Source organism: Neopsephotus bourkii, unplaced genomic scaffold (assembly GCF_033783945.1).
Source record: "Neopsephotus bourkii isolate Nb327-2 ecotype Australia unplaced genomic scaffold, CSIRO-AGI_Nbou_v1 NB_107, whole genome shotgun sequence".
NCBI lineage: Eukaryota > Metazoa > Chordata > Aves > Psittaciformes > Psittacidae > Neopsephotus > Neopsephotus bourkii.
The window spans coordinates 8,051,976-8,078,256 of NW_026900624.1; the positions used below are offsets into that span (position 1 = coordinate 8,051,976).

At 40.8% G+C, this 26,281-nt stretch overlaps 1 protein-coding gene across 3 annotated transcripts; it reads left to right on the forward strand.

The window, feature by feature from the left end:
• Positions 1-5,667: 5,667 nt before the first annotated feature.
• On the forward strand, positions 5,668-26,281 carry TTLL1 (TTL family tubulin polyglutamylase complex subunit L1). 3 transcript variants are annotated; one of them, XM_061359405.1, is made up of 10 exons: positions 5,668-5,808; positions 11,247-11,379; positions 13,392-13,600; positions 15,385-15,565; positions 16,709-16,843; positions 16,971-17,079; positions 20,294-20,437; positions 22,186-22,272; positions 23,445-23,608; positions 25,100-26,281. In XM_061359405.1, the coding sequence occupies exons 2-10, from the start codon at positions 11,267-11,269 to the stop codon at positions 25,227-25,229; spliced, it is 1,272 nt and encodes a 423-aa protein (XP_061215389.1). In that variant the 5' UTR covers positions 5,668-5,808; positions 11,247-11,266; the 3' UTR covers positions 25,230-26,281. The 3 variants fall into 3 exon arrangements, with proteins under 3 accessions (XP_061215389.1, XP_061215397.1, XP_061215378.1); XM_061359413.1 differs by having other exon boundaries at positions 5,715-5,808; positions 11,263-11,379; XM_061359394.1 differs by lacking the exon at positions 5,668-5,808 and adding an exon at positions 10,310-10,330.

Consider the following 26,281-nt stretch of genomic DNA (forward strand, 5'->3'; position numbering starts at 1 on the left):
AATGAGCCTGCCAGCATCCTCAGCAAGCAGATTACAGAATTAATACCTGTATGCTTCATTCAGGATTAAAGGATGCTGATCGCCAAGGTAATAATGTATAAAATATTTAGGCAGATGCTTAGCTTCAACAGACCAAATAGTACCATTAATCTAAACCGGCTCATTCATATTCTTAGCAAGCTGGCATGTTTGAGATAGCTATGGGCTGCCATTTTCCCTCAGCACTACGCAGCACAGCACACATGCTGTCATGTAGTGCCACCTCACACCTGCAGCCTGTCCCATTCTACAGGGACTCCTAATTGGACTTGTCAGAAAACTCAGCATCTTCTATGACCTTTGGTGGTCTTCTCCTACAGGCACCTCTGCGATCCCACCTACTACTGTGAGATTGGGAAAATGAGATTAACTCTTGATGCGCAGGTACAGTGTAACCCTAAATCTAAAAACTTAACTCATTATTTATGCTGTCTTTCTTGTTCTGTATGTCTGTATAAAGAATTTAAATGAATGCTGTTCTCAGTTTTACTTAGGCTTCCTGTATTGGTAAAATACTGACAGTAGTAACAGTCAAACACTGCAATAAAATTACTATGATTTATAATCATAGTTCACCTACAATATTTTAGTGGTAAAATACTAATTAATTAATTACAATTAAAATATACTAGAATGATTAACATTAACTATTAAAGCTATTAATGACTATTAAAACTATTTAAAATAATAAATGTAAAATAATATTAACTATATAATAGAATTAATTACCAGGTTGCCATTGGTAAGGTATATTCCACACATCTTGCAGACAATGGAATTAACAATAAATATAGGGTGTCTTGTTAAATAAAGCAAATGTATAAAACCAAATAAAGAGCAAACAAAGTAAGGTTTTATGCACAGGAGTCATCTTGCCCCAGTGCAGCACTGTATTTCTTCAAACGCTATGTTCTGAACTCATTTTCTATTTGTAGCCCTAACTCATATTTTGATTTCAATATTTCGCTTTCCAGTTTCATTTCAGATCCTTACTGCGTTTGGAGGGGTTTTATTACTCCCTTTGGTAACGGCAGGACCAAGCTCTGGCCTTGGCTAGCAGCCAGTTACCGTGAAGAAGCTGAGCGCATTCAGTTTTAATTACTCCTCTCCAAATGGGCTTACTGTCAATGGCCTATTGATACAAAGAATCCTTAAGAAGCGCTACCAGACACCTAATGACCAGGTGAAGCAGGCACTTTTCTTGAATTTCTTCTTTCACAGGCAGGGTCTCTACAGAGGTGACATTCTGACATCAGATCAAATGAATAAACATTGATTTTCTTCTTCATTATACTCAGTCCTAACTCCCGTTCAACTGACATACATTCAATAGTAATAAAAAAATAATCATAACCACAAAACTCAAATCTGTCAATGTACCCATGAGAGAAAATTACAATGGCAGACCGCTCATCTTGGTGTACATATGTCTCTCTGATATGGCCTAGCACAGACTCTGGCTAATATTCTGCAATTTAGAAATCACTCTGCACCTAGAAATCTTTTTAATCACGGAATTCACGATGCGCCTGTAATCACTCCTTGTGAAATTGCTTAAACGTTACATATACTGCCATACAGATTTCTTTCTCCCTCTCTGCTGTTGCACATCAGTCCTGTTATCAGTAGCACTGTTATGAACGTATACAGAAAATGAGTTATTCGGGAATATTTAAAAATGTTTATCAGTGGCACATGCTGCTATACATTCTATTGTGCACCTCAGACTTATTTTGAGGGCTGTTTCCTGCTTTGCTAAGAGTGAAAGCACACGTACTTCGCTCCTCATTTGCTTAGACGGTAGCAGCCGAGCACAGAGCACGCAGCGTCCCACCACAGCATCATTTGGAAGGGCTCACGGACACACACACGTCCGTCCCGGAGGTTGAGCAGCCGGGACAGGTAGCTCGTTGCCTACGCGCGCTTTCGCGCTACGGCGCCTCCCGCCCCAGGCCCGGTGCACCCGGCGGCTCCCGCCACCCGCTTCGCTCACGGTGTTCACCCCCCGCACTGCGTATGCTCTAGAAGACGCCGATCTCCCCTCCGAGGGCCAAAATATGTTGCGGCGCCAGAGCCGGCAAAGGTGCATGGGATCGGGCTGCCCGTGAAAACGTGCCGGGATTCCCCCCAGGGCCGGTGTATATAACCCCCACACCCTGGGGGCAGGCGCGCAGGTGAAGTCTCGGGGTCCGGACCGCCGGCCTCTCTCAGTCCCCGCACCACAAGCCGGGTCTTGCCGGGAGATCCCGGCTAGTTCCTCCCCGCTCCTCCCTCCCCAGGCAAAGGCTCTGCCGTGCCGTGCCGTGCCGTGTCGTCCCTCCTCCCGTCGGGACCCGCTGCTCATCTCATCTCACCTTGGCTCGGCTCGGCTCTGCTCCACTCGGCGCCCCGCGCTGGAAGCTACCACCGCCGCCCTGCGGGCACACAGACCGGCGTCAGGAGAGAGGGGTTCCCGCGCCCCCCGGCCCGGCCGCTCCGCGCCGGCCACTCACCGCGGCGTCACTCGCAGACTGCCCCTATTGTCCGCCCGCCCCGACCCGCTCCGCTCCGCCCCGCCGGGGAAACCCGCCACCCCCGCGGGGCCGGACCCGCTGCCGGCCGCTGCCGACGGATGAGGAGGGCCTCGGAGGCAGCGGGGCCGCGCCGGCGCCGCCGGGCGCGTCTGCGGCGGCGGGGTTGGGGGCGCCGAGGTGGAGGCCCCTCGGGGGGACAACAGTCACCGTAGTGCGGTGGCCCCTCATCGGTGACGGGAGATGATGGGAAATGATCTTCGTGCTCTCACCGGTGGAGATGCCAAGTGCAGGACCAGGCCCTACCGTCCCCTTTTGCCCATGGACCCCTTTTCCAACTGGCTGGCTGTAGGTGGGCCCGTGTCGTTTTTTCAGCACCTCAGCGTACTGGAGCCCACCCTCGTTGTGGGCTTCGGGGTAGTTTTGGTTTCAGCGGCGAGATCTGTGCTGCTCAGGAATCCCTTTGGGCTTCAATACATCATAATTTGAAGATAGTCTTTAAAATGTTGGGAATGCTGTGGTACTGTTCACTTTTAAACAGGGAGGAGCAGGTTTTCCTCTTCATTCAGTGTAGCAGAAGCAACTGCGATGAGCAGGCATCCGCAACGGTCCCCAGGGAGCTTGGGGAGGAGAGGGGGGGACAGAAAGCAGGAGGAGCCATGGCAGTGCAGCCAGAGCAGAGTTCCTGAGGGGTTAAAGAGAGAGACCTTTTTTGAGACTTACTCAAATCCTACTGACCTCATGCCAAAAAAAGTTTGGAGAGGTCAGGGGACTTCAAGTGTTTTTCTTTTTCGCTATTGATAACAGTGCTGTGAGCGATTCAGTTGGTATCTATCACCCGCATCCCTAGAAGAGCTTTAAAGAACCCAAACCCCCTGTTGCTCCACACTTTATTGTCATGTCAAACAGGAGACATCACTGGTTAATGCTTCAGAGTGGACTTTGCCCTCTATTTATAGTATGATCTCATGTCAGTATGAGGGAAGGTAAACACCAGGAGGAGCAGAATGGTGGCATACAGCACTCCACTGAAGCTGCGATATCCACACACTTTTGTAGCTAAGTTTCTAAATGGAGAAAAGTGTGTGTGTGTACATACACTTACACAACCCACTTCTTTTTGCACTACGCATAATGATCCTCCTTGGAACATCCTTCTCTCCCATCTTCCGAGCATGACAGTGCTTATCTTCCAATTCATGCCAAGGACTGTGTTGCGAGGGTGGTGTTTACATTTACACATGCAATTGGCTAGATAAAAATTGCCTCCAGAGTACAATAAAAGGGAAATTAACCTTGGTAATATTACTTTGTGCCAAAGATTTGTCCTATTTACCAGTTCTGATATTTCAGATTTAGTGTTTACTTTGCTTCACATCAGTAATAGTTCCCCTCCTGACACCAGGCTTAGTTTTGTACATACAGGTAACTTTGTTTAATTGAGCTGACTAAAGCTTAAAATAAAACAAGCAAATGTCATCATATGAGTGATTTCTGTTGCAAAGATAGTGCATTGATGCTACTACAGCATTTCCTGATAAAATAATAAGCATTATTGAGCTGCTCTCAAATTCTCCCTGACTTCCCTTGTTGGAACAATAACGTTACAAAGTGGAGATGCATTAAAAACTAGAGCATCTATTATTAGGTTTGATGTAACACTGTCAATGTAATTGTCAGAGAGACGGCAAAACAACAGCTTTTTATGCCATGGAACTGTAACTTCAATTAAGGACTATTGAACTAAGCTAAAAGACTCTTATGTTAAAAAAAAAAAAAAACCAAAACAACAAAACCTGTTTCTGTCCTTAATGAATTATTTAATATATTTCTAAAGTGGTACTTTTTCAGCTTTCCCCTGAGGTATGATGCATTCAAGGACAAAAAAAAGGATTGATGGCAAGGAAAAGAATCAGGTTTGCTTTTCTTGCTGCTGGATGTCACAGCAGACATACCTTCTTGGTTGGAAGAAGGCTGTGAATACTGCAGCATGTTCTCTTTTGCTGTCAGAGGTGTTGTGGTGCCAGAAAATTTCCACTGCACGTGAATGAAGGAAGATACACTGCATTTTGCGGCTTCTTTCACAGTTAAGCTAGGGAATATTCAATAGCTCCAGTTATATGAATTATTAAATTTAACTATTTCTTTGTAGTTGCATCCTTGAAACTATTACCATAGGATGATCTGGTAAATCATAAAGCATATTTATTATCTTCAGACTATTGGGGGAATTAAGGCTTTTAGGAAATACAGGTTCGTATCAGTTATTTGCTGTATGCCAACACACTGCAAACTGCTTAATTCAGCTACTGCCTTGAGGGATCTAATTTTTTTTTAAAATCAGCTATTTGTCCTACAGAATGAGTAATTTGTTTTTTCCATAGAGACTCTTCAGATCTCTGGAGTTCATTAAATACCTTATTATCGTTTTGCATTGAGCCTATCGTGATGTCAGTAACCTTAATGTACATCTCTTTTTGGAAGGAATTTTGTGTATGTAAACCGGACTTCTTTGCACAGGCACTAATGGCATAACTGCTTAGGTACTACTTCTCTCACCCAGTTTTCACTGCAAAACACAGTTAGTGGTAATTTGACGCAGAATTCACGTTTCCTCAGAACAGTATCAATACAAGAGGAGATACTTCTGCAGCCATGTGGTGATGAACCTCCTTGCATCCGATGTGCTCAGACAAGGACTTGAGCTTTGGCATGAGAGACCCTGTGTATCACAGGTATCACAGAATCATAGAGCAGTTTGGGTTGGAAGGGACCTTCAAAGCTCATCTAGTCCAACCCCCTGCAATGAGCGGGGGCATCTTCAACTAGATCGGGTTGCCCAGAACCACATCCAGCCTGGCCTTTGAGGATAGCGCATCCACCACCTCTCTGGGCAACCCGTGACAGTATTTTACTATCCTTGTTGTAGTTTTTTCCTCACATCCAGCCAGAATCTCCCCTCTTTTAGTTTAAAACCATCATCCCTCGTCCTGTCGCAACAGCCCCTGCTAGCATCAGCTCTCCTCGCTACAGACACAAGATGGCGGCCGCCGCGCATCTCCTTGGCAACTGAGCTCTCCCTGCCGCCGTCATCACCGCCACCGCCCCGGAAGTCCCGCCCCGGCGCGTCGCAGTTGCTATGGAAGGTGCCGGAAGGGCGGGCCCGCGGTTTGGTGGAGCCGCCGGCCGGGGCGATGGAGGCGAGCGGCGGGTGTGGCTGGGTTTGAGGGGGAGTCGCGGCCGTCTCTCTCGCCGGCAGGTGAGCGCGGGCAGCGGGCTGGGTGTCGTCCCTCTCGCAGACACACGGTGCGGGCTGCAACCACCCGCCGTTGGGGGAGATCACCGGCCTTCCTTCCCCCACCGGGCTTATCGCGACAGCTGAAGATCTTTGTGGGATCTGACCCCTCCTCGGAGATGGAGGGGTGAGGTAATCACCTCGCTTAGGTTCACCCTGCGGACCCACTCTCGGAGGGTCCGTGGCAGGGACAAGGGCAAAGCTAGACAAGAGTCAGCATGTTCGTCGGTTGTCACGACATGTCGCGACATGTTGGTGAAGGCCCAAGTCCACTGTGGTTCCCTGCGGGAGCATGTGTACGCGCGTCTGCTCCTGGCGCGTGTGGTGACCTCCTGCTCCCCGGGGTCCTCGTTGCCCACAGCTCAGCCACGCAGCCCTTCCAGGCTTCGTCTTCTTTTTTTCCCTAACATTATGGGAATACCTGTGGCAGGCCCTCCCAGTCTCCTTTAAAGGAGCAACTGCATCAGCAGAACTGGAGTTTCCAGTAATAATTATGAAACACAATTACGTCTTCCAACTGTTAGAAGCAAATAGAGCTTGCTAGATCAGATGCTGCAGGCTGTGGCACCACTTGCTTACGCTTATCTTTGTAGTGTGAAAAGCTGTTCTGCAGTCAGCATGAGTAGCTTCCATAGTGGCAGTAATGACAACCAGGGTGCTTTTGGATCTTGCCGTCACTGCATGAATTTGTGCCAGGGCAAGAGGCCCTCACTTTGGGATTAGGCTGCTGCCAAAGCTTCCTTATGTTTGCTTGCTGTCCCTGGGACCAGAAATGGCAGTGTTTTGGGGAAGTGTCAGGCCTGCTGTACCTATATTAAACATGTGTTGTCTCCTGAGTAGGAGGTCTGGTGCTCTGTGAAGGATTTGACTTCATGAACCATTACCCTACTATATGCAGTAGGCAGGCTGGGGCTGTGTTATACAGCTGTTTGCCATTTTAAGGATCTCAGCTGACCAGAAGTTTGGACACACTGTTATCTTGTGCAATCTCATCGGGTTGTCTGGCATACCTAACTGCAGATTAGAGGATTCCTGTGGAAAACTATGTTGTATTAAAATTGTATCAAAAATTCTTATTTTCAATAATATAGCTTAATACGACTCCTAATTTGTCGGTTACACAAAATGAGAAGATTTTATTTACAGGCCAGTTAAGCATCATCTGAGATGGTCAAACCATCTGCATAAACCAAGGACTAATTTTTAGTCTGCTGTTGTATTGCTAACCTTTCAATCATCCTGCCAGGTGATGGGCCTATAAGGCCTAAAGTTTCCAAATCAGGAGAAGAATATTTGTGGCAGAAGTTATCTTCAATTTTTAGCTTTGGTTTCATTTTTATTCACCTTCCTGTGGGCAAGTCTTCTGTTGACTTGTCTCTAGCTTCTGAAATCAAACCATGCCATTTCTGGGAGTTGTATAGCATAACTAGTCATGGAGCAGTCCCACCTGCCACCTACCACAAAATCCACTTGCTGGATCAGCACATGCAATCTTCCAGGGTTCCTAGCTGTAGGATATGTAGTATGTGTTGAAATCTCTTCATAAAGAATCCTACAGAAAGGATGCTGTAGCAGCTGTTGCATCCAAGGGTAAAAATGAGATTACAGCATCAGAGGTGTTAGCAAAGCAGCCCTGCTTATGGCAGTGCTCCCAGTATCCTAATCTTTGCCAGGCAGCAGCTACATGCTTCTATGAAGGCAGAGGTCCAGGTGGCTACATTTGTCTGATGCAGCACTGCTGGAAGAACAAGCCCTGAGGGCAGTTGCAGCTTAAGGATGCTGGAGCAAGACACACTGGGGAAGTAGGGAGATGGATCAAGGAGTTGGGTAATAGAGAAATGGGTATAGGGTTTGGGCTGGATGTTGGTAACCTTAAGGGGTAGCTTGGAGATGTGGAGCACATGTTTTAAGGCCTTTTGAAAATTTTACGTTGTGTTTGGTTAGTGTTATTTAAAGCATTTCCTTTTGGAGGGGCAATTCTATTCCAAGCTGACTAATCCCTGAACTTTTAAAACCACAACAAGCATGTGTGTGATACTAGTGAGTCACTGCTGATGAATCATGCATACTTGAGTACAAATAAATGAATCCCTTTGTTTCATTTATTTTTGTTTTGGTAGTACCTGGAGGGCCTACAGAAAGATCATGACCTTGTGGAACCAGGTGTTGTCTAAGCACAGAAAAAGACAGACCCTGAGCCTTCATACACTCTTTTTTTGTCTATTTAAGCTTGATTTCAACTTGTCTTATCATCATGAATAAAAATAAGTATGTCTAAACCTCTTTAAAATTGAAGTCTAATAGTAAACATTTCTGCCTTGTGGAATTTGGCAATTTAAGTGGTCTAGGAAGGAGAAGATGGGAGCACTATATAAGGGACTATGCCTCCCAGGAAGAGAGAAATCGTAGGGCTGTTAGCTTGCTGACAAGTGTATGTCTCCACATGTAGTCCTGAAAATTGAAGACCCCTTGAATTCCAGCTCAGTATCTTAGTTGCAGAAATTGTATTAACTACATTCATTACTTCCATTAATTACACCACTACATTAGTAAAGGTGATTTGAAGTTTTAATTGGCTTTTCAATGGAAAATTATATGTAGAAGGAACAGTAGGGGGTGTTACATGTGTGTGTATCTGCTCTCTCTCACTCCCTTGCATGGCAGTTTTTGTCCCTGGAAGAAGGGTATGCCAAAGAATCTGCTTTTGGCTTAAGATTTTCTTCTGAATTAGCACTCTTCTGCACTTGATTTCTGTGAAACAACTATGAAGATTCACTAGGCTGCAATTGTAAAAGTAATTTGTGAAATGAACTGCAGAAAGACTAAGCAGCAGCATTGAAACTGCTTATGAGAGCTTTAGCAATCATCATTTGCTCATGAATGTATGTTAGCTTGCTTAAGTTACATATCAATCAGGCATAGATCCTGGGATCAGCACTTACTTAGAGATGGGGTAAATAAGTTCTTTGTGGTATATAGTGTACTGTCCACATCAACTGGATTGTAGAATTTTGGCTGTTGACTATGTATGCGCAAAGGATGATATGCTTCAATTCATGCGTCTGTGCTCCCATCTTCACTGGTATTGCATTAAAGCACAATTTAAGACGGTATAAAGGTGATCTCACCAAACAGCCCTTGTAAGCTGGTGAGTGCCTGCTGCTTTCAGAAAGCTTCAGCCTGCACTTCACAGAAGGGGCTAATCGTGGGTGCTGGGCTCATCCACGCTTCTTCAGTGCATTTGTTCTGCATTCCTACTTTGCTAGATTTGCCTGTCTTTCTCAAACAAAAAGGACAAGGATGCAATACAGTATATCAGAGGATTGACAAAGTCACGCAAGCCCTCAGAACAAGACAGACAGTAATAAACTGGAGTGAGTTGAGCGGGGACTTTACCAAGATGGTCGGGGGCTGAAGCACTTGTCTGGTGAGGTGAAGCTGAGCAGCTGTGTTTCTTCAACCTGGAGAAGAATAGGCTCTGGGATCACAGCCTGCCTGTGAAGAGGTTATTAAAAAAGACAGACCAAGGCTCTTTAGCAGGGTGAAGGGTGGGAAGGTGAGAGACATCAGGCACAAGCTGAAAGAAGAGTTCCAGAATATATGAGACAATATGTGAGGGAAAAACAATACCCAACACCTTTTCCCATTGAGACCAGTCAAGCAGCGACACAGGATGCCCAGAGAAGCTGTGCTATCTCCATTTTTGGAGGTTTTCAGAATGTGGCTGAGCAACCTGGTTTGACCTTATAGCTAACCGTGCATTGAGCAGGAGGCTAGACAAGAGATCTCCTGAGGTCACTTCCAGACAATCCTGCAGCCGTAGCAGGAAAGGCTGACCTGGACATGTGAGAGATCTAATGTAGAAGGTGACACCTAGGCGTCATGAAGTGAAATGCAGCTTATAAGCACTTCCCAAGCAACCATAAATCTGCAGAAATCCTGCTGTCAGTGTTTTAATCATAGAATGGTTGGAGTTGGAAGGGACCTTAAGGACCATCTAGTTCCAACCCTGCTGCCTTGGGCAGGCAACCTTCCATTAGACCACGTTGCTCAAAGCCCCACCCAACCTGGCCTTGAAATAAACCCTGCTTGCAGTGCAGCCTTTTCCAAACAAGTTTGTCTGTCAGTCTCCAACATTTCACCTCTATTTCACATTTCCCACCTTTCATCCTCTTCAGCCCCCTGGGGAGGTGCCTTTTCCCAAGCAAAGCAAGAGGTAGGCAGGGTCCCCAGTGCCCACCTATGGCCTTGCTAATGATATCAATTTACCCATCTCCCCCTTCCCCACTAGAGCAGAAGGCAAAATCGGAGCTGCATGAAGTACAGAGAAGACAATACAAAGTTGGTAATGTTACTTTGGTTCCCTTCCTTGCAGTATAGGAAATCATGATTCTTGGTAGAGTACGTAAGGGTTTTCTCTTGGATTTTCTTCTACAGTCATGAGGTGATTCATATGAACTCTCCTACTTCAAAATAAAGCAAAAAGGTATATGCATGTAAGTCTTGGTTAGAAATCATAGAATCACAGAATGGTTTGAGTTGGAAACCCATCCAGTTTCAACCCCCCTGCCCCAGGCAGGGACACCTTCCACTAGACCAGGTTGCTCAAAGCCCCATTCAGCCTGGCCTTGAACACCGCCAGGGATGGAGTATGTACTACTTCGCTGGGCAACCTATGCCAGTGCCTCACCACCCTCACAGCAAAGAATTTTTTCCTTATGTCAAATCTAAATCTACCCTATTTCAGTTTAAAGCCATTTACCCTTGTCCTATCCCTACATGGCTTTACAAATCCTCCCACTCCAAATTTCTTGTTGGCCACTTCAGGTACTGGAAGCTGCTCTGAGGTCTCCCCAAAGCCTTCTCCAGGCTGAAGAAGCCCAGCTCTCTCAGCCTGTGTCCATAGGAGAGGTGCTGCAGGCCTCTGATCATCTTTGTGGCCCCCTCTGGACTTGTTCAAGCACAACCATGTCCCTCCTGTGATGTGGGCCCCAAAGCTGTCTATGCTCTATGTTTGGTTCTGTAATCATTATACAATAAGTGTACAACAGTGATTTCTGGCATTAAGGTATTTAGTGAGGGATGTGAGTTGTGTGCCCATTCAGAAAAGGTGGATTGGCTGGGGAGCATGAAAGGTCCTTGTAACTAGTGTCCTTGTTTGCAGTTGTCCAGTTCACAAATGCAGTCCTGTTCCTTGATTTTTAATTTAATTTGCTACTTTTATCTTTACGTTAGAATGCTTTCTAGATGTCACTTTGGAGGTTTTCAGAACATGGCTGGATAAAGCTCTGAGCAACCTGGTTTGGCCTTTCTAGGTGCCACTTTTCATCTACTTTGACCATCCTGGTTTGTGTCCTCCCCTGTTTTCAAGTTCACATCTTTAAACTTTTCTTTACTAATAGGTTGATTCTGCTTTAGGATAATGGCAGGAAAAGTAAAGTGGGTAACTGACATAGAAAAATCTGTTCTAATAAACAACTTTGAAAAAAGAGGCTGGATTCAGGTGGCAGAAAATGAAGACTGGAATTTTTACTGGTAAGTGCATTAAAAATACCGATTTCTAATTTTATGAAGCATTTTAATATATTAGTATCATCAATAATATAAAAAAATGTATATTAAAAAGTGAAAGATACAGAAGTTATCATTGATTTATCACAGTGCTCCTAAGAGTATAACATTGTTTCTGTAATTTCTTAGGCTACCACTGATCTTCTGTTCAGAGTTGCACTGGTAGACTCCTGTATATGTGCAGGCCTGCTAAAGTCATTGGGGTTCCTCAGAGTAGAAGGTCCCATCTGCATGGATCCATTCCCATGCTACTGATTGCATGTATCTTTGCAGTTTGTCAAAGAGATGGTCAGGGAGTGGAAAGTCAGTGACCTAGCAAGATACCGATCACTTCTGGGAATGCCAGTTGTGAACAGCCCAGGGGGAAGGCTGTGCTCAGTGTTTTTTGAACTGTGATACCTGATTTTATTTGATTTTGGGTTTGTTTGTTTTGGGTTTTTTTATGCAGTAAGCAGAAGTTTTCCATTACTGTTGGAGTGGATATGTGGCCTGAGGGGAATCTTTGAATGTATCTGTTCCCCAAATTTTCTGGCAACTCAACATGAAATAATCCAAGAATACACAGTTCCTATATATGATTAAATATTCTTTTATGTGTGTGGTGGAGTCTTGCCCTGTTACCAGAGTCCAGGCTTCTATAAGGGCTTTGAGGACTGTACTTCTTCATGATAATGATTTATATACAGACTGATTATTCAGCATTTCAATACTTAGAATGAATGTGAAGTTAAATCAGAACAATGGTGAAAGGAGGAGAGTAAAGAATCTAGCTTCTCTTTTGGCATTTGTGTAATATAAGACCATGAAATGCTGTCCTAGAATGCAGTAATCTATTAATTGGCAGAAACAGTACTCTGTACGTAAACCAAACAATTTATATTGTCCCTTTCAAATATGACAGAATGGTGGTTTGTGCTGCCAAGTGTGCCCTGTGTGAACCACTTATTCAAATGGGTAGGAATCTAGTAATCTTCTCATGCTTTTGGAATGTGGTTGAGGGGAAGTGGTGGAACAGGGCACTCATAGAGACTGTTGTGTGACTGGTTGTTTTGTTTTGTTTTTTTCTTCCTGAAATAATAACGTAGCAGATTGATAGCAGTCAGAAAATATTCTTAAATTTCCAATATGAGACATGCAATAAAAATTTTCTTCATATCTACAGTCCCACTCTTATCTTCTCTGAAAAATAAAGTAGATATGTGATGGCATTGTCACTGCAGCCCCTGATCTGGCATTTACGGGTGATTTTAGTAAGCTCTCTGAATCACTGTTTTGAATTCATATGCTTGACAATCTGAATAGCAAGGTAGTCAGTAGGAGGTTGGTTTTGTGGCTTTTTTTAAGAGAGAAACTGAGTTTACAGGAAGAGAAGTAACAGAAGTTGCTTCTGTAGCACTTGGGGGTGTTTTGGGCATTTTTAGATCTTTCTGGGGCTTAACCTGATATCAACAAGGCAGAGTCCAGTAGGCCCAAGTTGTCGTCTTCCTTTCCTCTCTTTTTATGCCAATTTTAGTCGTAGTAGAGGGGTCAATAAAACCTCTGGCAGGATTTTCTTAATAGAAGGTGAGCACATCTTGCATTGTCACTGCAGCAAGGTGTTAGAGTATAAAGAGAAATGAGGGAGAAAAGTTGAAGTGTATGTAACAAAAAAACCACCCCAAAAAACCCAACCGACTTTATCTTTCTGGATTGTGTTCCTTGGGTAATGGATTTAAACTTAAACAGGGGAAGTTCAGGTTAGATATAAGGAAGAAGTTCTTTACTGTGAGGCACTGGAACAGGTTGCCCAGAGAAGTAAATGCTCCTTCCCTGTCAGGGTTCAAGGCCAGGCTGGACAGAGGCTTGGGCAACATGATCTAGTGTGAGGTGTCCCTGCCCACGACAGGGGGATTGGAACTAGATGATCTTAAGGTCCTTTCCAACCCTAACTGCTCTATGATTCTGTGGAGTCTTTTGGTATCTGTCTTTGCTTGCAGGATGAGCGTACAAACAATCAGAAATGTTTTCAGTGTGGAAACTGGTTACCGCCTCTCCGATGACCAGATTGTCAATCATTTCCCAAACCACTATGAACTGACCAGAAAAGATTTGATGGTAAAGAATATCAAGCGATACAGGAAAGAACTTGAGAAAGAAGGAAGCCCTCTTGCAGAAAAGGATGAAAATGGGAAATATATTTATTTGGGTATGTGGTTCTCATTATCAGCGTTCATATTTTTTCCTGTGCAGTCAATAACCTGGAACTGACCTAGCTTTTCTGTGCATAAAGCACCGAACTCCTGAAGTGTTAGAACATTAAAGTAACTATCTTGAAATGCTCTGTCCCCGTCAGTGAAGTGCACTTTGTCCTAAAATTGTTTGCTGTATTCTGCAAACTTTACAGCCTTTTCTCTCTGTGTTCTCCTCCTTTTCTCTCCCTTCAAGTCTGAACTAGAGCAGAAGGAAACAGAGAATAGGTAAAGTGATAAAAACTGTTGTAGTGAATATTTTGTAAGAAATACTGTATTTTCAAAGCTTTTCACAAACTTTCCTTTGAAGAAAAATAGCCAATATTTTACAAATTGAGAGAAATAGAGGGGATGCCACTTGTTCAGGATCTTTGTTGAAATTGGAGAAAAAGTAGGAATAAAAGACTGAACATTTCTGTTTTCTTGTATTACCAAAGCACCAAGGCCCAATTCCTCCACTGTATACTTGCCAGTATTCAGCAGTATTCAAACAGGAGCACAAATCCAGCTTGTGTGCATGGAAGTTGTATTTAGACTATGTTTTGTTAGGAGTAAGATCCTTAAAGAAGACTGAACTTAACAGTGCAGCATTACCTGAAGCAACATTGGATGAAATGATAATAAAACTACTATTTTTAAGTATAAGGGTATAGAACTAGATTTGTAACTAGGCATTTTATGGTTGGGGGGGTGGTGAGGGAGAGGTGGGTTGTTTGGTTGTGTTTTTGTTGATTTTGCTTTGTTTTAAATTATTTTGAAGAGGGAAAATTGTGGGATTAAGGTACTCTGCATTAAGATTAGTGATGAAACCAAAGGCCTCTGGAACTTCACATGAGATGGGGCTGGAGTTTCTTTAATTCAAAAGTGAAAAAACATTATCTGAATATCTTATACTGGAGCAAAAACTAAAATTAACTTTTTCAGAGAGGCTCTTGGCAGAACAGAATGAACAAACTCTTCAGAGGAGAAGTTTGGGGGAAGTTGGAAAACAAGTAATGACTGCTAGGAAATACAACTAAACAAACAAAAGGCAAACCAGCAGTAGATCAGGAATGAGGAGAATGAAGTTGTTTTGGAGGTCAGAAAGCATTGGAGCGAAACAGAAGTGGGGATACGTTGAACTGATTTACATCTTGGGAAAGTGAAAGGAAAGCACTGTTCATCCCTGAAAAAGAGCAGCAGTTCTGTATGGATGGAAGTGAAAATAATTTGACAGCAAAAAGTGACAAATGATTTTCTTTACATTTGAGTAAGCATTGTAATACTGATTGTGGGAGCAAGTAAGTGACTAATGGGAGTTACATGGAAATAGAAATTACCTCATCCAAAGGGGAAGCGACACCAGCATTCACGTTTGGTGCACAGAGGATGATAAGGTGGTTAATTGGATGGTAAAAACTGACATAGGAAATTGAGGAAGTTTGATAAAGTTAAGTTGGGATGCTATGTAGTACTCTAATTTCACAGCATATAAACAGAATGCAAAAACTAATGAATGTGAATTAAAATCTACTTAGCTGAAGTTAGCAGCAATATTTTGCAATTGTTTGTTCAAGTGTAAACCTAAATGTAGAATTTAAATGAGATGAAAAGCAACGTAAGTCTTAATGAAGGTGGATAGTGCCAGACTGGAAAACTGAAAATACAGAAATTTTTTAGTCTGTGTGTGCCAATGGCTTTATCAGACACAGTGTCCTTAATTGTGCACCTTATGTGGGTTTTTTGTTTTTCCTTCACTCAGATTTTGTTCCTGTTACTTTTATGCTTCCGGCCGATTATAATCTCTTCGTTGAAGAATTCAGGAAAAATCCCTCCAGCACTTGGATTATGAAACCTTGTGGCAAAGCTCAAGGAAAAGGAATATTTCTAATCAATAAACTCTCCCAAATTAAAAAATGGTCTCGAGACAGCAAAACGTCTTCGTAAGTTCTTAAAACCCAAACCCTTTAGCGTACTTTCTGTAATGAGGTGAACCGTATGCTAAGTATCTGATTCATGGAAAAGTATTCCATTATTATTGCTTTGTCATTATATAGTTAGTTTTGTATTTAATCTCAGTTGTTATCTGGCTTCCTCCTTCAAGCAGGTTTTAATGCAGTTTGTTTTGGTATGAGGAGGTACAAAGCACTGTTCAATTAACTATTCTTTATAAAAATGCTTTCAATGGTGTTGGGGCAAAAACTGTGCAAAAATAAATCGTTCTGCTTCATAGCATTAAATAACAGGAAATGAGAAAAATCTTTCCCTAAGCAATTTCAGTCATTATTAAATACATATTAAATAACTTTCAATTAGTAGAAAGGAAGAGTGCATTTATTGCGACATGGTCTAGTGTGAGGTGTACCTGCCCATGGCAGGGGGGTTGGAACTAGATGATCTTAAGGTCCTTTCCAACCCTTATGATTCTATGAAATACATTATCCATTTGGAGCACAAAAATGTTGGTGATCTACTTCCATATGGATGAAGCAGTTCAGCAATCTGCCTTTTTCTCTGACTAGTAAAGGTTTTGATCACACAACTAATACTGATTTTTTTTACTGTTTTAAAGTGACTGGTTGACTATCGCTCAAGCCTTCCCCCCCTTTTTGACTTTGAATCTGAAGAATGTCACAATCTGAAAGTTATCTTAGCTTTTCACAGTGGTTTGCCAATGCACACCAAGCATAAATACAAATGTTCTATATGACCTTGACTAATGAAGGTTATGTACTGCGTACTCTTCGCTTGTCTGAACTGTGCCAAGCTCTAAGTGCTCTCCAAAGAAAAGACTGGCTTGTAGAGCTGCATTCTGCGTGGTGCAGTCAGCTACCCTGTTAACTTCAAAACTGAGTTTAAATGGTTAATTGATCTTGGTCATCTGAGTAGTATTTTAAACATTTTTTTGTGTATGTAATACCTGATGCCAAGTGTGTATTATTAACCACTATGGCTTTATACATTGTACATGCAGAAGATAAAGATTTCAGCCAATCCACAATGTACAGACTACTAAAGGAGAAAAAGATTTATCAGATCGTATCATTGCAATTGTTACATTCTGAAACATGATTTGTGTTTTTCAGGTTTGTATCTCAGTCTTCCAAAGAAGCCTATGTGATTTCTCTCTATATTAACAATCCATTACTTATTGGTGGAAAGAAATTTGATCTTCGTCTGTATGTTTTAGTATCTACATATCGTCCCCTGAGATGTTACATGTAAGATTGTATGTATTTGTGTTTTGCTTTGACAGAACATTTAATGTAGTCAAAATCAGTATCCTATAATGTTTTTTTTCTGATTTCTTGTTGGGATTTAACACATTTTAATGACTTTGCATTTAAGGTATAAACTTGGATTTTGCCGGTTTTGCACAGTAAAATACACACCAAGTACAAGTGAACTGGATAACATGTTTGTACATCTTACAAACGTTGCCATTCAGAAACACGGGGTAAGTGTACTTAGTTCTTAGGTGCTCTTTTGTAGCAAGACTCTTTTTCTTAAATTGTCCCAGAACCTTGGAATAAAATGATTTTATTTGTCATATTCTTCATCATCTTGCAAAATACTTCAACTTGAACTTCTAAATAAATAAATTTTAGAAGACTGCAGGTCAAAAGTATGCAAGATAATGAGTTGCAGCTCTGTAATAGAGTGGGATATCTTCCGTATTGACTTGCAGTAGTTGAAAGCAGGGGTTTCCTTCCAAGTCTCCTGTCATTTAAATGCTAATATGCTTATTTAGGAATTGGTTCTCTGAGCAGCGGAATTAATGAAGCCTGGTTCCTGTAGATTTGTATTTTATAATAGCATTTTAATATCAGCTTCCTGATCTTCCCTTCCCATTCTCTCTCTCCCATGAAGTTAATTCAGCTTTCCTATTTTCAGCACTTACTCATCACAATACTTTCCAGCTTCTTCTCATGTTTTCCCTGCTCCGCCCCCCTCCTTTCATTCCCTGGGTAAGAAAGGGAATGCACAGTTCTGAGCTTGGAGATGGATGTTTGCTGCCTGGCCAGCTGGTGGCTTCCTTTTGAATGGACAGAGTTCTACCTGTGAAACAGTCCTGTCCTGTAATTTGCCATTGATGTTCATAAAACATGTGGAAACCTGATAGCTTTGACAGGACTTCCTTATGTCACTGTAGGCTGAAATTCACCAGTGGGAGGAAAGGCCAGTGGGTCAGGGGGGACATGCACGGATGGACATGCATTATGACTGCCCAAGCTTTGTTTCTTCAGGGAATACACTTGATGATGATGACTGTCCCTTTTGCATTTTTAGCGGATGTCCGTGATTTATAGACTATGCCTCTGTTACAGTAATTAAAACTATACTGCCGTGCTTCCTAATTTCATAGTTTTTAGTTTAGGGAAAATAAATGTGTGTGTACATAAACACACATATACACTCATGCATATATATTCATGTGTGCATACACCAACACTCAACAAGATACATTTAATGTATCTTAAATTCCAACCATGCTAAATGTGTCTATTATTGTTCTGTAAGATGTGCAGCATAGCAAAACTGCTTTTATCTGGACATTCTGTAGAATCATAGAATCAAGTCCAACTGTTACCCCAGGACTGCCGGGTCCACCACTAAACCATGTTACTAAGGGCCTCATCTACATGGTTTTTGAACACTTCCAGGGGCATGTCATTTGTGGTGGTAGTTATAAACTAGGGTAAGTGTCAAAATATGGCATTTTTCAGTACTGCAAACATTTTCTTGCCCAGGTGCTGATTTGTAAAGTGCTTCAAACACATTATGGTTCTGACAGGGCTCACTGATAATTGATTGTGGTGAAAGTAGATCCCATATGACTCAGAGCATAAATCATGGTGCTGTTTGCAGTAGTAAAGAGGTGAGGCATGTGATATGTTGCCTATCCCAAATAAAAGTAGATGTGACAGTAGTGGTGAGGTCACCTGAAGAGAAGACAACAGAAATGTGTATAGAAGTAGCAGTTTAAAAGTGTAGAGTCGTTACTGGAATATATGAAAAACTATATAATTTTGGAACCGCTAGTATTTGTTTTGTAGAAAGAAGTGAGAAGTTTAATGCAAAGCCACTCTATCCTTTCTATGTGCCCTTGTGTTTTAAAATTGTCTAACTTTGGAGGCACTTAGGTTGTACAGTTTTATATGAACCTGATTTGAACTGTCAAGTAATTTATCAAAATCATTATGTAGTTTAGAAAAACTCTTTGTGTTCTAGCTGTTAATCTCTTCTCTAAGCCCTGTGTGAACCACAGTGTTCCAGTGTGTTTGTATCGTACTAAGTAATGGGAAAACATCCCTAATTTGAAAAGTGTACAAGTCTATATTGGGAGAGGGAAATGGTAAAATGCAGGAAGGAAACTAAGTCACTATACCCATTATAATGTTGGTACTGGGAAACATAGTTCTAGGTCGTTATTCACTGCATGTGCAATACAAACAAAACAACAGTAATTCAACATTATTGTTTTTAGTTAGTGATCTTCTGCATAGCCTGCAATACTTTAATATTTTTAATTAAACAGCTGTGATTGTGTAAGGCTCTACCCAGTTGCAATCTGTTTTGATTTGAGTACTTGTTCTGCAGTGCAAAGAAGGTTGAAACTTTGATCTCTGGAATCTGGTCTCAAGACATTTTTTCTGTGCAGCAAGTCCTGAGAACCATGTTTGAGGGTCTTGTACAGCCCAGTTTTACAAATGTACTAAGGGGGGAGCTGTAGAAAAGCCTAAATATAGATAGAGGTTCCTCTGACCTCATCTTAGAAGATCACAGATTTCGTTCACTTGAGAACTGTTTTCTGCATTGTGTTCTATAATTTAGCAGGCATACAATCATTAATCATTACAAATACTCTGAGGAGAACCTTTTTAAAGGGGCAAAGCATGTGTCTTGAGAGTTATATGAGGGCTTAATGCATGTCTTTCCATCAGTACTAACACCCCCAGTTTGCTGTTCCCATTTAAAGAGAATGTAGTGCAGAGCATTCATAGCCTCTGAAAAGACAAATACCTCCTTTTCCCCCTGTTCTGTTTCAGTAGCACTTAGTGTTTTTTTCTATATCAAAATACTGAATTACTTGAAAAGTTAACCTTTAAAAATCAGGTCATTTCACTGTCCTCTTGAATGTAACTGTTGGTTACCATTAAGATGATACCATGTTTGCCTTTGGGGAAACAGACAAGTCACATTTTAAATGAATAAACAGAAACAAGCACTTTCGAGTGCTCTGTTCTAAAACAGCTTACTTCAGTGAAATTTAGCTGTTGCTCACTTAATTATTTCTCCCTTATCCCAGAGGAAGAAAAAGTTCAATTCTTTCCTTTCACATTTTAAAAGTTGTATTTCCAAACCATAAATTATGTTTTACTATAAAGCTGTCAAAGTACCGGTTGGTGTCTTTCTCTGAAGAAAGATTTATTACTTGATTTGCAATGTGTGATATAAACATATACAGCTATAGTAAAAACAGTTGTTTATATAGAGGGCAGTTCAAAGTAAAGCTGAAGTCTTCATAAAGCTGTAGAGTAAAAATAACTTGCTGAGGTTTTTATAGAGCACTACTTGTATGTAAGTGTAAGTGGGCTTTTTGTGTGAATGAAGCAAAACTGCAGAACAACTTAAAAATCTTAGGCTAAACTAACTCCTTTACTTTTCAGGATGATTACAATCATATCCATGGAGGCAAGTGGACAGTGAGTAACCTGCGCCTGTATCTAGAAAGCACACGTGGAAAGGAAGTCACAAACAAATTATTTGATGAAATTCACTGGATAATTGTGCAGTCACTGAAGGCTGTGGCGGTGAGTACTGTTGTTCCTGGAATGCTGCCAGCGACAGCACTACAGCTGCAGGCTGCTCATATCCATGGAAGTGAGTTTGCCATCAAAACCCCTAAAGTATTTTTCCTGCTATGTGAGTGATGGTGTTGATGCTGATTTCTAAAATTCTGTTGTGTCCTGACTTCTCTGAGTGGACTTGAATTTTGGGTGAGTGAGTAAGCTGACTGCATACTGAAGAAGTGGATGAATCCCTTTCCTTGAGGGCTCTGTGAACTAGCTAATATGACATGATACTGCTCTTGTGAATAGTATTAAGCTCTGTCAAGGCACATGATGCCATTTCAGCAATAACAAATGTGTCAAAGAAAAAATAGCTCTGGAGGACAAGCTGTCAAAGCAAACATGAGGCTTTTAGTTCAGCAGAGTTGCATAACTTACTTTCACCTCACGCGTCACAGTTATCATGAACTCTCACTTAAAAAGTAGAAACCAATCCTCTGCTTAAGTGACTTTCTAGTGTTTGGGTAATGTCCTGTGATTACAGTAGAGAGCAGGTATTGCTCTGTGAGTCAGCTGGGGTAATTTAAGAGCTCGCCAGTGCCAAGGACTATCCTGTTCCCAAGTACATGGTCCTGTCATCTCTCTGGCACCTTCTTGAGCTGAATCAGCTCACTCGCCCAACTGACAATTACTCTATTGCTTTATTGATGGGTTAGTATTGTGCCAGTGTAATAAGCTAAATTGCCTCACTGAAGGACCAGCTGAACACCAGAATCAGCACAAGAAAGAAGGACAGGTTATGAAGCTAAGGTCACTGGAAGGTGAGGAGGCATGGCTCAACTCACTGTCTGCTGTGTAATCCTATTTGAAACCAGATGTGAGAAGAAAAGGGGTTTAATCCAAATGTTAGAAGAACCTTAGAAGAGGAAAAAGTGTTGAGAATTATTGAGCATGAAATCTTTTGCTCCTCTGTCTTTCTGACAATGGCAGGTGTAATGAGAGATGCTTGTTCCTCCTGTCCCTTTCACTCCCTGAAGAATGGAAAAGCTTTCATTATTAGCCTAGGGGAAAACATCTCACTAACCTGTTATAAAGGTTTCTTTAAAAGATCTGATGAGATTTCCATAGGAGAAAAGTATTGCCATGCACACCAGAAATGGTTAGCAGATGCTGGAGAACTGCTGATTCTCTAGAGAATGTACATCCAAGCACAACTTGGTCCTTGGTTTCTGTTGACTTCCAGGTTCATAGTTGACTTGAGCTAATTACAGTTTTTAAATGTATCTGGTAATTGTTTGACCTCAAATTTCTACTCTACATGTTTATATTAGCAGAGTGAAAGAAACATCTTTGAATAAGTATCCTTTTTCTGAAATTTAAATAATTCACAATTATGCAAAGCTGTGTTATGTAGAACTTCCTTATGTCTCCTGATGCATGCAGGCTTTAAATATTGTTATTGCTTTCGCAAAATATGAAAACACGCTTCTTTTCATAACATAATGGAAAATTAATATGTTAGTATTAATTTTAATGGCATTAATACAATCATTAATATTGAAATACTACTTCCAGCTTGGAAAAAAAGAGGCAATCCTCAACTTACTAGTTAGCACACTTGTATTAGAGTAAAACCACTGAAAACTTGTAGAATATTCCTAATGTAGTCACAGTGGTCATAGTGATTTATAGCAAACAGAGTATGCATTCAGGTTACATAGTGAATTATTCATTTTAATACATATTGATATCTTTTTCTCTTTTTTTAGCCTGTAATGAATAATGATAAACACTGCTTTGAGTGTTATGGATATGACATTATCATTGATGACAAGCTTAAACCATGGCTAATTGAGGTAAAGTTACATAAAATACAGGGAAAAAAACTTCCTTCTCATTTCACAAAGTAAAACTGGCTAGATTTCAATATAGTCTTTCCTCTTTTGAAACAATGTCTTTTGTTCCTCAGGTAAGCATACTAAGAAAAATGTTGGAAAGTAGAACGGTCTGAGTGACCGAGCTTGCATGTGCTTTTGTTTCCTGTTTATTTGGTGTTTCTATTTGTTTGTGGATTTATGTTTTGTCTTTGAAATCCAGTATGTCCATGCAATTGGGATTCAGTGGCAGCCTGAATGATAGCAGCCCTATTATATACTGTATCAGTAGCTGGAAAATTAGCATTGGCTCAACGGAGCATAACATCAAACTTAGGTTTTAAATGCTGTTATGGCCTTAATGTTGCAGACTGTGAGGAAGGAAAAGGGGTAGATGGTGGGTAATTGGGATATTTGGAAGGGGTTTCCCCCCCACCATCTCCCATATAACACTCTTTAGTGTACTGACTTTGGGTCTGTGTTCAACATAAATCTTTTCCAGCTCTCTTCCTTCTCAATCTGATTGAAAGTGAAAGTTCAAACATGAATGAACTTTATTAAAAAAACTCCAAACATTTATTGTTCTGATACCACTTCTCCATAATAAATGTGGCACACAAGAGATACGTAAAATGAATCCCAGTTTTAATTAGTACAAGATGCAATGTAGTGCTTTGAATAGAGAGCATGTGTGTGCTTCTCCAGCTCACAAGTTAACAGGAGAGAACTTGGATTAGGAACATAAATACAAGCTATTTACCTAGAAGAAACCCACAGGTTCAAGTGTAGAGCAGCTGCTGGAGTGAACCAGGCAAACTGTAAGCACTGGAATCTATGGGGTTTGTATCTATGTAGGCTTATAAAATTAAACAAAAATCTGTGTTTTGTCTGATTCACCCTAGTGCATCTAGTCTCAACAAAAATCTTCAGGCTGACACTGCAGACATTTAGTGGTGTGGGGCTTTTTTTTTTCTAAGTAAAAAGAAAAATGCCCAGTGGGGGATTCCTTCCAGTGTCTGAGGAACTGAAAGATGTGCTTTGAGACGCTGAGTCTTAATTTCCTAAATAGTACATGTAGTCATCACACACGCTGTTTGGAGAACTATGTACCACTCAAAACCTGATGCTGACTGGGTTTTCTTTTCCTTTTGTAGGTTAATGCTTCCCCTTCTCTTACTTCCAGTACTGCTAATGATCGAATCTTGAAGTATAATCTTATTAATGACACACTTAACATTGCTGTGCCTAATGGGGAAATTCCAGACTGTAAATGGAATAAATCTCCACCAAAAGAAGTTCTTGGCAATTATGAAGTCCTGTAAGTTTTATCAATGTTCTATATAAATGGAAACGTTTTCCAGTCACCTCGCTTTTTTAATGTATAGTGTAGAGATAAGGTGAACTTCGTTCTGTTGTGAAAAATGCACACAAAGTACCACTTTGGTTTTTTGGAGTTGCAGTAGCAATGTTGGAGGGGGGGAGTGCATTAAAGCAGAGCTGCCTTGCCCGTTATCCAGAGAGAATGTTACTTTCTGCACCTTCTGCACTTTCAGCATGTAGATTTGAGGGGTAGAGGCTAAGAGACTGTTTTGTCTTCTACATGTGTAGAACTTTAGTTGTATTTAGTATAATATATAGATGGTAGTTAAATCGATACAATAGCAATTTTATACAATTTTTCTCTCACTTCATAGAAAAGACACCTCTTGACTCCTGTAATTCATGGATGTAATAGTAATGCATTGTCAGGTCTTTTTTTATTTCCCTAATCTGGATTACAAAGAGAGAAATTAAGGAGACAGATCTTTATGTTGGAGTGTGTGAAGGATTTATCTAGGATTGATTGGTCTTATGCAGAAAAACACTGATTTAATACCATGTTTTTAATAGTTTCTCATATTTTTTGAGAGAATATTTGGGTAGTTTCTCTAGCACTAGTGGTACAGTTGTTCAGTATGTCAGGAATGTGTTATGTACATAGGAGATCCACTGCTTTATACTGATCTTAAATACTCTTTATATTCTAGTAAAGACAGTTAAATGTCTGAATGATGACTTAACTTTGAATGGATGTTTTATACATGGTAGCTGTGAATACCTATGCAATAGTGTGATTAAATATATATTATGACTGTTCAAAAAATATTGTAGTATTTTTATAATTATAATTACACATCTATAGCTAATTTCTGCTTGGAATTTGTGTGGCAGCTGAGAGGTAAGTATATATTGAGGTTATCTGAGACCATAGTGGACTTAGATACTTGTCACTGTGGTTAAGTGTTACAAAATGCATGTCGTCAGATAAATTTAATTTAAGCACAGTTGTTTGTTCACCTCATTCTTTCCCTACTTGCTCTCTGATGCAACAGTGGAGTTTTTTAACATGGCAGCTAACAATCCTGTTTGAAGCAATAGCTTAAGACTTTATTAAACTGCCAGCAGCCTGACGTTCTGGCTTAACCACAGACCTGTGTAGTGAGGAGAAATACAGAAGTACATGGGAAATTTCACAAGTATAAAATTTCACAGACTCAGGAGTTTAACCAAAGCTGCCAGATGTTTTGTTTCTTTCAAAAAGTAGCTGAAGATATTTCAGTTGATCTGTATTGCAACATCATGTGGTAGTACATTTCCTCGAATAATAGCTGTGTTTCTTTCTGTGCATGTGTAGAATGCAAGCTGTGTGTAGAACAGCTTGTTTTAAATGTTAGTGCTAGATATTAAGCAAAATAAAATATAGAGGACCCACTCGTGTTTGTGTAGTGAATAACAGGACAAGGCATTGAAGAGGTTATCTTATTTTCAGATATGATGAAGAGATGGCACAAAGTGATGGTCCTGACCGTGACTTGCGAAGTCGTCCTGGGCAATCCACTGGAGTAAAAGGAAATCGTGCAAGAGATTCAGGAAAGCCTGTACTGACCACCTGGAAGTGATAACAGGAGAAACGGCTGCAGTTGTGGTAGGAAGGCATCATGAACAAAAATGCAGGTTTTGAACAGATTCGTCTACTTTGCTACCTTGCATATGGGAACTATTAAAAGAGGACAGTACAGCTGTTGAAAAGAAGTAAAACAAACAATCTAAAAGCAGGAACTGTACTAGACATACATTGATTTAATGATTATTCCAATAATTATATGTATAGTGTGTATGTATATATGATTATTTTGTACATACGTACTTTGTATATACTAATATTCTCCCAGTAATGATTGAGAACTTTCTTTATAAAGATGATAACTCAAAATGTGCATTCTGAAAGAAACCCCCTGCTGTTCCGAATATAATTTATTTCCTCTGTAACCTGTCCCTAGCTCCCTATAATAAATGAGCTGTGGATTCTGTAAGAGTGTGGTGTGGTGAGTGTTAATATTGTTACATGAGGGTTTAGATTCTTGCTAGTAAAAGAAGAGAAACTAGGAAAAAGAGTATTGGACTTGAGGCTATTGTCAGTTAAGGCAGCTAATGCTTTACAATTAGTAGTAATAAACTGAAAAGCAATTCTTTATATGCTGAGGATTTTTGGTTTGGTTTTGGTTTGGTTTTTAAATTTCCTTTAATTGTTTTGAGCTGCTAACTCTTTAAAGGTAGAAAGTTTCATAGGCAGAGGGAGTGTTTCAAATGGTATGTTGATGCACTTTTTGACTAGCCATTAATTTTTATTTCAAGGTGATGCATGCCTGTAGAGAAACAGAACAGTAACAAGCTGTAATAAATCTCATTGCTTGAAGCGGATGAGAAATCCTTATTTGCACCAGTAACATGAGAATATCTTTGCGTAATTGTGCTTGTATATAAGTAAAATATATGTATATTTTTGTGTGAACTATAACAAGAATATTGTTGCACATGGTATTGCTGGTAGCTATGATAACGAACGTTGTGATGATTAGCTACCAGAATGTATAGAGCAAAATTTAAAAATAGGTATTTCAGTCTTCTAACAGTGTAGCATATAAATAAACTAGTTGGGTGTGTGATTGGC

What these genes read in the sequence shown, in the direction of transcription:
- TTLL1 (XM_061359405.1), top strand. Translation starts at nt 11,267, where the DNA reads ATGGCAGGAAAAGTAAAGTGGGTAACTGACATAGAAAAATCTGTTCTA. An exon ending in TTGCCATTCAGAAACACGGG is followed by an intron (nt 17,080 to 20,293) that starts GTAAGTGTACTT and finishes TTTACTTTTCAG; the next exon opens with GATGATTACAATCATATCCA. An exon ending in AGTCACTGAAGGCTGTGGCG is followed by an intron (nt 20,438 to 22,185) that starts GTGAGTACTGTT and finishes CTCTTTTTTTAG; the next exon opens with CCTGTAATGAATAATGATAA.